Consider the following 13,937-nt stretch of genomic DNA (forward strand, 5'->3'; position numbering starts at 1 on the left):
CAGCGGGACAAGACATGGCCTTCACCCAGCCTGGCAGGGCCGCGGAGCCAGGGAAGTCACCAGGATTCCCCTCCGACAGCCACCGAGATGTCTGCGACTGCTGCACTCATCTGGCACACAGAGCTGGCATCGGAACCACAGGACTGACCTACCCCGGATGGGACCCTCCAGAGGGGCTCAGGAGGGGACAGGACCCTCCAGAGGGGCCCAGGGGAGCCCCCCACCAGAGCGCTGCCCTCTTCACTGCGGCAGGAGCCTGCCTGGAGCCCTCACACTTGTTTCATGTGAATTTGAAGAGGATGACAAATTGTTTGTGGGGTGTTTTGTTTCTTTTTTTTTTCTTTCTTTTTTCTTTCTTTTCTTTTTTTTTTTCCCCCCTTTTTTTTTTTCTACATCAATCCCCCTACCCTAACCGAAAAGTCAAGCAGCAGACTATTTTGGAGATCTGTCAGGTCTTTATTTTAAAAACTAGTTAACTTTGTCATTTTCTTCTGCATAAACACACATACACGACATAGAAGCCTCCCCGGTCCCTCCCTGATAAAAACACTTTGCCCCCAACCCCTGCTGGAGTCACCCCCTGGCCAGCACCTCCCAGAGTGAGAGAAGTTCACAGATAAGGCAGTTCATGTGAGAGGGAGCTCGGCCCTGCCAGTGGTCAAGCCCGTGCCTCCAGGCCTGAGAAGGGCAGCGACTTGCAACATCAAGCCTCTCCCTCTCCAGACAAGACAGAGAACAGAGAAAGACAGACAGACAGGGCGTGGGAGGTTTTGGGTGGTTTTGCATTGCTGCTTCCCTCCTCCCCCAGCTCTTGCTTCCCCAGCCCTCACAGGTCCACTCTATCGCCCTCCCATCTCCCAGCCCCTAATACAATTCAGATCCTCGACAGCTAAAAAACAACGAAACAAAATGAAAAGAACAAAACAACCCCCACGCCACACCCTTGGCATCCTTCTCCACCCGCTGCCCTGGCCCAGAGGGGAAATCCTGACTCCCAAAAAGGTCCTGCAACTTTTGCCTCCTGGTGGAGCTGGGACCGAGCAGGAGCTGGGCCCATTATTTCCCTGTGATCTCTATAACATCGTCGTCTTTGTCCTCGTCATTGGAGCTGCATCCCACCTCTGGGACCTCCTGGGGTTCAAACTGAGGCACCTGGGACCGAAGGAGGCCCCCGGCCGGGTAGCCCGAGTGAGGGGACATGTAGCCAGGGTAGGCAGATGCCATGCTCCTGGGAAGGCTGCTAGGCAAGACAGGGGCTGGGAAAGGAGCAAACATCCTGGGCTCGGGCAGGAGTGACTGCGTGAAGGGAAGCGAGTAATTGGGCAGCACCCCTGTCAGAGAAGGGTTTAGCATGAATGAGGGGACGCTGGCGGTGGCTGAGGTAGCAGCAGAAGAGCTGGCGGTGCCGGCTGTCAGCAGAGGGTCAGTAGTCACAGGGAACACCAGATGAGGGTCTGGGAGTAAATTGGGCAGCTGGTAATAAGAGGAGCCAGTGCCCATGTACAAGGAGTTTCCTGGTTGGGAGGCAAATGGATGGGTTAGGTTGTGGTTTAAAGAGACAGGAGGCATGGCGAACCCACCAGAGACGGGGTACCCGTGTTCGTACGGCTGCACGGATGATGGCAACTGGCGTTTCTTCTGCTGCCTGCGGGCTTGCTCCTCCGGAGTCGACGGTGAGGTTGACTTGCGCTTGTTGCCCCGTAAGTCCAACACTGAGTGGGCATCGACGTGCTGGCTGGTGGCCGGCAGGGCTGAAGACACGGAGGGAGCCATGCAGTGAATCCCCACCCGCTGCTCGGCTCCTCGGGCTGCTAAGCCGGGCGCGTTGTCCGTGCGGGCAGGGTGGCCCTGCACTGCGTTGGTGCTGGGAGAGCTGTGCCGGGACTCCCGGGCAGCTGCTGCCTCCGCGTACTGCTGCAGCTCACTGATGATCTCGGGGCTGTCTGGGGATATGGGCCGAGTGAGCTCCTCCGCACTGGGGAGCTGCGGGGATGAGGCACTGTGTCTGCCATTGCTTGTGGACTCCAGTGAAGAGCTCTGGGAGCCTGGAAGCAAAGAGATGGAGCAGGTGAGAAAGACAACCTTGGAGGAAAACCTGGGGGCCAAGAGGCAACAGTGGAAAGGCACGTGGGGATATCATGGGGAGATGGGGGGGTCAACTCTGCACACAGGTGTGATGGAACACAGCCAGGAAACACCGCCCCAGAGACTTGGGGAGGAAAGCATATGAGCAAGCCCCGCACAGTGCTCACAAGCTCCTACCTGAGGCAGCTGTCCGACGGTCTTCATTGCCCTTTGGCTTCCCAGTGGTCCGGATAGCAAAAATCCGCCCGTCGCTGGTCCGGATGTACGTCCCTGGGACAGAGGCGGAACAGCTTCACTCACCGTTTCCAGTCTCAGCTCAGGCCCCTGGGTCTGTGAGCCCAGAAGGCTGCCCGGGCAAGAATAGCACAGCAGTGCTGCTTAAGGCCAGCCCACAGATCAGTGGGGGGCTTCTGCCCCCTTCCTCATGCCTCACTTCCACCCTTTCACTCCCTCCCAGTGTGCTGCCAATGGAAAACAAGGAACTTCATGCTTGGGACTATGCTTGCTCTGGGAGCACCAGTAAGTGCTTGGCTGTCCCAGTACATGCCATGGGTGTTGTGAGAACGAGACATCCAGCCACAAAGTTCAACAGCTCCTCTCGAAGGCAGGAGCAGCCACAGCTGCAACAGCCCTGAAGCATTGGTTACAACAGCGTGCCCCAAGTGTGGGCTGCATCAGAGCCACTGCAAAGTCCAGATCTAAACATCCCCTTGTTTCTTTTCCTCTCAGGGGACTGATTCAAGCTTTTACATCCTTTTCTTTGCTAATTAGCATTGGCGAGGACCCTTTCCACAAGTGCTGCCAAGACAGAGACACTCACCTTTTGTCCCTCGGATGATGTGGATGCTCTCACCAGCACTGATTCTTGCCTGTACATCAGTGGATGTATTTGTACCCGGAATCACGATATCTGGCAGTGAGAGAAGAAACAGAACAGTGTCTGTGAAATCACACGCCAGTCAGAGTCAGGAGCAGGAAGGGGCACTCTGAAGCCCTTTGCTTGTGGTGCAGTTGTCTTTCCCATATGCTGTGCTGGAATTAAGCCCTGGGTTTATTTCTGAGCAGCACAGGGAGGCAGCTTCCAAGGAAGCAAAAGCCACACTGCTCTGGCTCAGCATCTCCCCAAACCCAGCAAGGACAACTGGTGACAGTATTGCAGGTCCTCTCACGAGGGGTTCACTCCCAAGAGCCTGCCAGGCCCATGCCCCTTGCACACCTTCAGGGAAAGTCCTCCGGGTACAGGGGAGCGACTCGAATGCAGAGAGTGTACCAGTGGCTCTGATGCCCATGTGCCCACGGTCCACATGGCCATCAACAACTCGCCCTGCTCTTCAGTTCACCACGGGCGTCACAACCCAACCCACCACAAGCATCAGCCACTCACCTGTGGTGGTGACAATCTTCTGCACAAAGACACCAGCTCGCTGTAGATAGTTGATGGGGAAGTTGACAGCAGGGTTGGAACTTGAGGTTGATCCTGCACTGCCCAGGGGGACATGCCGAGGCATCATAGGAATGGGGGTGGATTGAACTGGGCGGACACTTGCCACCGGCTTGTCCTCACCTTTGAGGGCTGGTCGCCTAGTGAAAGAGGAGGGAGGAAAGTGCAGTGGCCCCGCTGGCAGGGCTAAGGGTACTCTGCCCCCTCATTCCATGTCTACAGTGTGGGAGAAGAGGAAGAAGCAGATACTCACCAGTTCCTCTGGCTAAAGGCAGGGATGCTCGTCAGGCTCTGGTCACTGGCTGGGTAATACTGTGCGTAGGACGGCCGGGTGTAAGGGACGGATGCTCGCTTTTCCTCCTCATAGCTCTTCTTGGCTGCTTTCTTCTCTGCCTTGGTCAGCTTGTGCTCCTTCCGGTCGATCAGCAGTGACTCATGCTGAAAAGGCTCCTGCAACCCCACAGCACCGAGGTTTTGACACCAACACACCACAAGAGGGAACCAACATGCCCCAAACGGCAGCTGCCCGGTCCCCACATAAACGCTGTCCCCATCCCAGGCTGCAGCAGGGAAGAGTGAAGGTGGGAGGCAGAGCTGGTCCCGTCCAAGCATGCGTGGGGCAAGGCTGTGGATGTGACCAAAGTTCAGCTTGAAAAGCGACAGTCAGCTAAGCCATCGCCCACCACTGCTAAGCCTGCCCAGCCAAGGCCACTGCTTACCATGAGCACACAGCAAACCCCACAAGCCAAAGCCAGGCTGAGAGTGCAAGCATGGAGCCTGCTGAGATGTCACACAGCACCCGGCCCACTCTGCAGCACCACCCCACCAGTGAAACGCTTCATGACACAGGCAAGTGCTGGTTGGCCCAGCTTTATTTCAAAGCCACCCCAGGAAGAGAGCTGGCAGCGAGCTGGGATATGCTACTACCACCTTCCTGCCCAGCACTAAGCTGAAGAAAGGGGTGCCTTACAACCTGACCCCAAACCTGTCCAGGACACAGGTGCCTCTAAATGTGTGGAAGATCTTGCAGGGAAGGGCATGGTTCTTAGAGTTCTCTCTAGAAGATTTTGTTTACCTATTCCCACCAGCACACAGATGCCTCCTCCTTGCCACCATGTCCCCATCACACAGCCACACTCCTCCAGACCTCCTCCTGCCCATACAGTGCTGGAGCGAGGAAGCAGATGGGTCTTACCTTGGTGATGAGGTGAGGATACTTGAGACAGGCTAATTGTAGAACAGACTCCTTCATCTTGCTTGGATTGAGGGATAGTTGAGCAGGGTCGGATTCCTCTTCCACAAAATGCAGCAGGTTCTCCACCTCTCGTCGGGTGAAGTTCAGCACTGGGTTCAGATCATCCACCACTCGATCTGGAAAAGAGAGAACAGGGTGAGCAGAGAAGGGAAGAGATGGGCACTGCTGCCTGCTGCCCTTTCTACACTCCTGTCCTAACGTAGCTCCCTCCTTGCAACCTGCACAGTCCTCAGAAGCCTTCTGTAAATGGCAGAACAGGGAGAAAAACCATGAGCCATGTTAAGAGATGAGCCTGTCTGAGCAAGCCAGGCTGACAAACGCCTTGTGCTCCAGACTGCAGAGCAATGCAGTGCAGCAGGTCACCAAGCTCCTGGGATGCAGAAACACAAAGTTAGTTATGGATGGTGTTCCATCTCACCAGCAAGGCTGAAAACGTACAAGCCCTGGGACAGAACTGCAGCCATATCGGTATGTGCCATCCCACAAATCCCACCAAAAAGCTCAATAACCATGTACAGAAATTTACAGAATTCAGTTGTCGAAAGCTCAGAAAAGGAACCTCGTCCCTCCCTCACAAGAGCCTGAAAGTTTTCCTTGGACGTTCCTTCCTGCGCACAGAGCAAATGGGAGTACATGGAGAAAACATCTATACCCAAGACTCTGCTGGGAGCCAGGCCAGCTGCCTGGGGACTCCACCTCCAGCGCAAGACAGCACTGAGCTCATCACGCTGCGCTGCTGCCTCTGGAGTTGGATTTCAAGACAAGGAAGGACACAGGCAGCAGAACTCTTTTTGGGTCACCACAACCCTCAGCTGCAGGCTCTATGATAGAAGCTCAACAGCTGGCACAAGCCAGCACAAAATATACTTTTGGTAGAAGGGCAGGTCAGAACTAGAACAAAGTCATTATTCTTGGCTCCTTAGAAAGCACTATCAGTCAAAGAATCAATATATATTTTCATTTGCTATTTTCCCTCTGTTGCTGCTGAAGAAAAGGAGGTACAGAGCTATTTAATAAGTAACACTCAGTTTAAGACAATTAATGCCCACGCACAGGGGAAAACAGGATGACCACCCCACAAGTCTCCAGTCAGTAGTGGCAGGCGGGAGAAGGTAAATAGCACTGCATTGGACTGGCAGCACTACCCTGCTGCAGGGTGCTGCCTCTACAACCTTTACTGCTCTGCCATAAACTCCTTGTGTCACTGCCAACTCACAAACATCAAATACAGCCCTAGCATAGTGCCTCTGTCACTTCACTGGCTGTCTGGTTTTCAACCTCAAAAAAAAAAAAAAAGAAGTTACAAAACCCACAGAAACAGGATTTCAAGGACCCAAAAGGACTGAAGGCCATGTCCAGCCACACTTACCTGACATGCCTTGCTTGGAGATCTGACGGTCATAGATCTTCTTCTCAAGGGTGTAATCAGAAACCAGTCTGTAAATGTGGCATGGCTTCTTCTGCCCATAGCGGTACACTCGGCACACGGCCTGGGCGTCATGGCACGGGTTCCAAGAAGCGTCGAACACCACCACTCTATTTGCTCCGATGAGGTTGACACCCAAACATCCAGCACTGGAAATTAAAGGCAAATTTCAGACTGCTGCCTTGGCCAATTTTCAAAGCCTCTAGGCAGGGACAATCATCACTGCCAAGAGTCCAAGAAACGTCTATGGAAAGTTCCCTCTTTGTCATATCGGCAACTTCAAACACAGGTTTGGTTTCCAAGACTGTTGTTATGTTGTTGCAGAGGGCTAAGGCTAAAACCCCTCACTCCTAGGGAATTCAGAAGCAGATGGCACTGTTACTCCATAGAGTCTTGAGAGCATGTTATGAAGGAATTTAAGAACTGAAAACCCATATGCATACAGAGCACCAGTGTGAGTCCTCCCCTGCTCCAGCCAACTTACCGTGTGGACAAAAGGAAGAGCCAAACAGAGGTGTTGCTGGGATCATTGAACTGGTTAATCAGTCGTTCCCTTTCCGAGGCAGAAGTGCTGCCATCCAGTCCTGAGAAGGAAATTAAGGACATATTTAAAAGCTCTGTATGTTTGGGAGAATCCTATCAGAACAAAACCACTTCCCAAACACTGAGCTTTAGCAGTGGTTCCAAACCAGTCCTAGGCTTTCCTCAAGTCATGCACTCCAGGGCCTCAGCTGCACCACTCTGTACCTCTAGTTCACCCAGCCAGGCAGGTGCAATGAAGCCAGCCAGGATGGGATTTGTTCAAGTGAATGATCAAGCAAAACATTACTCAGGCTTGGCAAGGCCAAGTCTGGGAGAGCTGCAACACACCTAGCCCATTAAGGCCCCATATTAGGCAAGACAGACAGCAAGCACGAGCAGTAGGCTCAAAGGCTTCACGTATGCTGGAAACTTGAGGAACCAAGAGAAAGCAAAATTGTGAAAGCCTTTGGCAAAACCCCATAGACTGGATTTGAGCACAGCGAGTACTGGTCTAAAGGAGTGCAGGGGAGGGTGTCATGTGTCTGCTCCTGGGCCTGCTTCTGGCAGCTCTGCAAAGATCAGGAACACTATATCCACCGCTCCTCTCAGTCCTGGCCTATAAAGTAACCACACCAAGCAACAACCCATGCCAGAACAAGGTCGAAAGCTGGGGAAGAGCAGAGGAGGAATTCACAGCCCCGAGCTAGTGAAAGCATTCCACAGTGATTCTGGTCTGAGCAGCAAGATTTAGAAAACAGGCAAACAGGAAGCAAAAAGTATCTTTTACAACTCAAAAAAGCACTTGTGTGCAAGATGTTAAAGATGTCTAACATCTTCTGAGTAAGATGTCAAAAAGAAGATTTAGAAATTCTCAGCTGCTATCAAACTGACACTGTCTTCCCAAGCAACTAAACTACGAACAATCTGAAAGAGGCTTCATCAGAAGAATACTTCAGAAGAGCATTTTCACACCCAGGGACAGCTTACAAGAAGATGGTGGGTGACTTTCAGGAATTAGTCCATCACAAAGGATTAAACAGTGCCAAAAGAGAGGAGGATTGGCTGCACTTACTGTAATAGTTGATGTTTCGGACCCAGTTGTGAACTCCTCCATCTGAGCCTGGGGGACTCGGCATTGGTCTCTCAGCCAAAAACTCTTCAATGACAGATAACGTGGACAAGCTCTGGCTGCAAAACCAAGATCTTTGTTCAGGAGAAAGCCCCCACAGCAGCAAAAGTGGAGTATCAGAACTCTTCCCAAATCATGACAGCATTGAGAGTTGTCAAACCCAGTTTGTGGCACCACAACTAGCACTAGTAAACTTGATAGTGGCAGAAGCATAAAATTCACAGAAAACCCAGGATCTAACACAACAAAGGAGAGAAGGGGAACTGCTGCACCACTCACCCTGTGTAACAACTTCTTAGTACCAGGAGCAGCTGAGCTACTCCAGCATTTAGTGACCACAGGATCAGCTGCTGATACTTTGCTTACCTGAAGACCAAGATCTTGTCTCCAAGCTTCACACTTTCCTCAATGAGGTGGAACAGTAACACCATCTTGGGTGAGTTCTCCAAGACTCCTGTCTGGTAATTACACAAGATGTCTTTGGCCTAGCGGGAAATGGAAGGCTGTTACAGGAGGAGTTGCTCATTCCCTGTTCAGTTCAACAATCTTATCTCAAGGTGAGAGAAGCTAATCAATGCAGAGAGGTTATATATATCCAGCCAGGTCACTCTCAACTACTGCTGCTACCTTCCATTCCAGAAGCTCCAAATACAAATTTCTTGGAGTACGGATGAATGAGCATGCTCTTAATCTCTCATGACTCTCTACTCTGTCTCAAGACCTCTCCTCCAGCCACTAGATTTACCATCATCTTATCTAGATTAAACTTCACCCTAACACCTTTTTTGACAATAACAAAGGCCATGGCCTTTTTGTTCAGACGAAAACAACGGTACAGAAGAGTGATGCCTGCACTCCTGCCTCATGAGAGCCCCAAAACCACTACCCAGAATCATGCAGACATGCTTATCAACACACTCTGCGGTAGAGAATGTGTAAGAGAAATCCCCAGCTCTTAAACAGCTGAGAGCTAAAGAGCCTTTTCTTCGCTCTGCTTCAGAAACTGCCCTAACAAAAAGGGGCACCATCTTTCAGAGCATGTGTCCAGTCTATGTTTAGCACTAATTCTCCAAATGAAGAGTTTTACAGCAGTGGTACTCACCCACTCATAAGTAACAACCTGATTTGCTCTCTCCTGAAAAGGGTTGAAGCCAACACTCTGGAGGAACTTGCTATTGGTAGCTTCCCCAACCGGTGATGCCAATGTATTACTCTCTGTTTTGACTTTAATTCCCTGAGGCTGGCAGCGGGAATTAGTATTTGCTGTGCCAAGGTCATCCACATCCAAATCCTGCTCGTTTGCCAGATTCTCCTTTTGCAGAGCTTCATACAACACATCTGGATGGTTCCAGATCTGAAGGGGTAAGAGAAGAAAGCAGTTAGGCATGAGCTGGCCTGGCCTGCTGCTTGCCAATGATTGTGTACTGAAAGCCCCCACAGCCATTCAGAGGAAGGAACTAATTGTTTGATCATCTCCTCACCATCCCTACAAGGAACTCTGAGGCATTGTGGAGAAAACCAGCCTGACTGCATTAAGGCAGTGAAAACAGAAAACACGACTCTGCCATGACACAAGTTATCAACCATCTCAACCAAGGCTCTCCTGACTTTAAAAGTGACAAATTCTTTTCTTGGGAACAAAACAGAAGCCCATTGTGCCCCCCATGCAGCACAAAGGCAGAGGAAGCTGCCTGTTTGCACTGCAGCGGGTAAATGGTTAAGGTAGCAGACCAGTACTGGTTCAGCTGATGGCTGCAGGTTTCCTGCATAAGCTTGGAAAAGATACCCCTGCACCCCAGTACTGGAAGCGGGGATAATAATTCTGCTGGCCACTGCAGGGCACTCTGCTGGGAGAAGATGTACCTGGCCAGCCACACTTCTACCTCCTGTTTTGACTTGTATTCCTGCCTTTCCCTTACATGCTAGAATATTTCTTTGCATCTCCTGCCAAAACCTACCTTACAGCAGACACAGAAAGCTTTGAGTGGGTTCAGTCCCAGCCAGCCACTGTTGCCTGCATCTCGGAACCGGTTCATGAACTCCGTATAAAGGGCCCGCTGGATCTTTGACAGACGTACCAGAATGACATGTTCTTCCTTAGACGGGAGCTGAACCTTCAGCACATTGTGGCCTCGCCTGTGTACGAAGTAGAGATAAACAGAGGGAAAGGAATTATCCAATCTGATCTCTCTGTGGCTGCCTGTAGGGTAAGATTTTGAATTCTTGCTCACCTGGCTGCAGGGAGAAAGACCTCTAGTTGTGTGCATCTGTAATACACAACACTGCTGAGATACTCTCCCTGCAGCCACATACCAACTGTAAGCACAGTTACAGAGATTTCAAACATTATCATCTCCTAGCACAGGTCACAGTGTTAAGAGGGTGATGAAAGTCCTGTTTCCCGTAGCAGTTGAAAAACAGAAAAAAGACCTCAGGTCTCTTTTTAGCCCTGCAAATGAGTGAGACGCTCCATCCAAATCACTGGCCCAGCATCTTAGAACTGTCAACTGAGAAACAAACCTGATTTGTTTCCAGAGTGGTGGAGACACTGTCACTTTTCATAACTAAAGGTTCATGAAACACTTTCAGATCCTTGGGTAGAGGATGTCAAAAAGTGAACAAATTAACTGTTAAGACATCGAACTAAACCTGAGGTCACCCTGGTGCAGTTAGAGGTGGTGTTCTCCATTATCAGTCTGTGGTACCAAAGCAAACCAACTTTACTTCTAGCCCCAAGGCAAAACAGAGCTATTAGGACCACTTTGAGTTGATAGATTGAACAAGACAGAGATTCTGAGAGAAATACGTAGCTGCTAACCTAAGAATCTCCTCTGTATGATTAAGATCCTCCCACAAAGACAGGACAGGTACCGGTTTAAAACTCAACCCGAAGAAGCTGGATCGATGGGCTGCGGCCAGTGGTATGAGGTTCAACAAGGTCAAGTGTTGAGTTCTGCACTTGGTTCACAACAACCCCCTGCAACGCTCCAGGCTGGGGGAAGAGTGGCTGGAAACTGCCCAGTAGAAAAGGACCTGGGGGTGCTGGTCGACAGCCGATTGAACATGAGCCAGCAGTGTGCCCAGGCAGCCAAGAAAGCCAACTAGAAAGGGCCCGGGGGGTGCTGGTCGACAGCCGATTGGACATGAGCCAGCAGCGTGCCCAGGAGGCCAAGAAAGCTAATGGCATCCTGGCTTGTGTCAGCACCGGTGTGGCCAGCAGGAGGAGGGAAGTGATTGTTCTCCTCGGACACTGTAGGACAGTGAGTGTCCTATTCAGCACTGGTGAGGCCACACCTTAAGTACTGGGTCCAGTTTTGGTCCCCTCACTCCAAAAGAGACATTGAGGTGCTGGAGCGTGTCCAGAAGAGCAACAAAGCTGGTCAAGGGTCTAGAGAACAAGTCTTAGGAGGAGTAGCTGATGGAACTGGGTGTGTTTAGTCAGGAGAAAAGGCTGATGGGAGACCTTATCATTCGCCTTTCAGGAGGCTGTAGCAAGGTGGTGGTCAGTCTCTTCTCCCAAATAACAAGCAAGTTGCAACAAGTTGACTTCTCTCAAGTAACAGGCCTCAAGTTTCACCAGGAGAAGTTTAGATTAGACATTAGGAAAAATTTCTTCACTGAAAAGATTGTCAAGCATTGGAACAGGCTGCCCAGGGCAGTGGTTCAGTCACCAGCCCTGGAGGTGACATGTGGACATGGCGCTTAGGGTCACGGTTTAGTGGTGACTTGGCAGTGCTGGGTTAACGATTGACTCGATCTTAAGGGTCTTTTCCCACCTAAATGATTCTGTGATTCTATAAGGCAGCATGATCAGCTGTACTGCATAAACTCAGCAAACCAGCAGGCTGATTTGGGGTGAAGGAGCTGTTTTTGCATGGACTACATCATTAAGAACTCCATGAGGACTCACCGCTGCACAAAGCCTTCCAGCAGGCTATGCAGGACATGACTGCGGTACCTCATGAGACGGACGTCTTGAGGGGTGCTGTCAATACACTGCCCATTCAGGATAGGGCGCTCAAACATGTTGCTGAATTCCTGCCGTGAGCCTAGGAAGTCAGGTCGGACAAAGTCTACCATGCACCAATACTCAATGAGGTTGTTCTGGAGCGGGTAGCCAGTCAGCACCACCCGCCGGCGGGAGCGGATGTTCTTCAGGGCCTGAGAAGTGCTGGCATGGCAGTTCTTTATCCTGTGTCCCTCATCACAGATAACCACATCTGGGCCAGGGCGAGACAAAGCTTTCTCAATCCCTGAGGACGAGGAACATTAAGTGTTAGTTAGAGAAGAATATGACAAAATTCTGGTTTTATATAGTCACCAACTTCACAAAAAGAAAAAGAGCGGTAGTTCTGAAAGACAAAACAAGCAGCATTCATGGGTGGCAGAGAGCAAGGCTGATGCAGGAAATAACATGTGACTAACCAGCTCTGATTTAGCACAGTGTGGTAACGACCAGACACGACCGTCCCTTGATTTCTGCTCAGTGGGCTGCATCAAGGTGGGTGTCCTGCATCACATCAGCCTGGGAAATCTCACACAGACAAATCCCCAAGCACAGTGTACTGACTCCCATGCTTACTTACAGCTATGTAAGAAACAAAAGACTCGACCAAAACTCAACAACCTTTCTGTCTTCAAAGTCACAATCCTGCCCAGCAGAGTTTGATCATGTCAGGGATGCTAAAAGGAAGCCAAAGGTTGTTTCGCTGTGCTGCCAGAGCTGATAGCCAGCACACATTGTTGATGTGTTGATGGACAACACATTCTCTCGGGGAAAGGCCCCCCACCTTTCAGAAGCTCTTGTTGCCGGTCTTCCTCATCCAAGTCAATAATGACAGGGCCAGCTTGTTTCTTTGTTTTCTTCTTCCTTCCAGTGGCAAAGGACTTCTTCAGTGAGAGGAGACGGTACATCTCATATCCCATCAGCAACACACCACCTTCCATCACCCAGTCATTCACCACCTTGGCACGTGCAGCTGTTGTCCTGCAAACGAACAAACCACCCACATAAGCTGTAAGCTTTCTCACCAGTTTCAGTTTGAACAACTGTACTGGAGTTTGCTGAGAAAAGAGACCTGATCAATTAATTAAAGCACTTTCTCACATCAAACCAGAATACAATGAGATTTCTTTAGGAGACAATCTGGTACAGAGCAAAAGAAAAAAAGCCTTTTATGTGCCACAATTAGAAAGGTTGAGAATGATCAATCCTTACAGGAACTGAGCTGTAGAAGTGTCACCTACAAGAGCGTATCAAACTGGAGAGCATCTTCTGAGCACACCAGATCCCATCCAACAGGAAACACATGGCTAGAGTAGCATCAGCAGATTGAAAGTGCATTCTGCCCAGAAGGTGAAGACCTCAACAGCTAAGCATATGAACGCAGCCGATGAACTGAGGATTCCCTAGGATCACTACACTGTCCTGATCTATGCGAGAAAAATCACCCAGAAAGAAGCAGAGATCCACAAGCCAAGAATACACTTCACAACAGGCTGTAACTGCAGTCACTGATCTCTCCCCTCAGGACAAGGAGGCTTTGTATAACTTGCCAGAATCCCTCAAGGACAACACAATCCAGAGAGTCACAGTGCTGGGTAGAGAAATCCCTAAGTGTGCGAAAAAGTCACCAACCCACATTTAAAACACAAGAGACATGTGGTACAGGGGGCACACATCCCCTGCAAGTTCCAGGACTCTGGCAGGACTAGCAGTGTACCACCAGAAGCAAACCATAGCACTCCTGCTCCTCTCTGCAGAAGTAGCTCTGTCTCCAGAGCTGTGTTCCTGGTCTCAGCATACATGGAAGAACAAAAAGGTGCATCAGCAGTGCGAGAGATAAATATTGAATGAAAAATCCTCCACTCAAGACAGCAGCCACAACTAATGCAGAGTGGGAAAGTCTGGCAGTTGAGGACAAATTAAACAGTCTGCAACAGCAATTCTGATAACAGTTCCATAAGACACAGTTCAAGAGTTCAAAAGGGCTTTTGCTGGCACCTACTTGTGTTCGTCATTCAGGATGTGGACTTTGAAGGTGCGAGGCTGGACCTCTTTGGAGTTATAATCAGCAGG

The 13,937-nt window shown here is 50.5% G+C and overlaps 1 protein-coding gene across 1 annotated transcript in view; it reads right to left on the minus strand.

Annotated features, from left to right (window-relative positions):
- Positions 1 to 995: 995 nt before the first annotated feature.
- RAD54L2 (RAD54-like 2 (S. cerevisiae)) overlaps positions 996 to 13,937 on the minus strand; it is a 42,018-nt gene continuing 29,076 nt past the window's right edge. The window contains exons 10-24 of the mRNA XM_010139311.1: positions 13,867 to 13,937; positions 12,649 to 12,845; positions 11,769 to 12,111; positions 9,817 to 9,994; positions 8,961 to 9,212; positions 8,225 to 8,343; positions 7,802 to 7,917; positions 6,692 to 6,791; positions 6,151 to 6,356; positions 4,722 to 4,897; positions 3,780 to 3,976; positions 3,470 to 3,666; positions 2,906 to 2,995; positions 2,263 to 2,355; positions 996 to 2,045 (exon numbers count right to left, since the gene is read on the minus strand). The exon at positions 13,867 to 13,937 is cut by the window's right edge and continues 1 nt beyond it. Of these exons, the coding sequence (XP_010137613.1) occupies positions 1,057 to 2,045; positions 2,263 to 2,355; positions 2,906 to 2,995; positions 3,470 to 3,666; positions 3,780 to 3,976; positions 4,722 to 4,897; positions 6,151 to 6,356; positions 6,692 to 6,791; positions 7,802 to 7,917; positions 8,225 to 8,343; positions 8,961 to 9,212; positions 9,817 to 9,994; positions 11,769 to 12,111; positions 12,649 to 12,845; positions 13,867 to 13,937 (3,324 nt within the window). The 3' untranslated portion in view covers positions 996 to 1,056. The remainder of the gene's footprint in view (positions 2,046 to 2,262; positions 2,356 to 2,905; positions 2,996 to 3,469; positions 3,667 to 3,779; positions 3,977 to 4,721; positions 4,898 to 6,150; positions 6,357 to 6,691; positions 6,792 to 7,801; positions 7,918 to 8,224; positions 8,344 to 8,960; positions 9,213 to 9,816; positions 9,995 to 11,768; positions 12,112 to 12,648; positions 12,846 to 13,866) is intronic.

The sequence above is a fragment of the Buceros rhinoceros genome, unplaced genomic scaffold (genome assembly GCF_000710305.1).
Source record: "Buceros rhinoceros silvestris isolate BGI_N320 unplaced genomic scaffold, ASM71030v1 scaffold10307, whole genome shotgun sequence".
NCBI lineage: Eukaryota > Metazoa > Chordata > Aves > Bucerotiformes > Bucerotidae > Buceros > Buceros rhinoceros.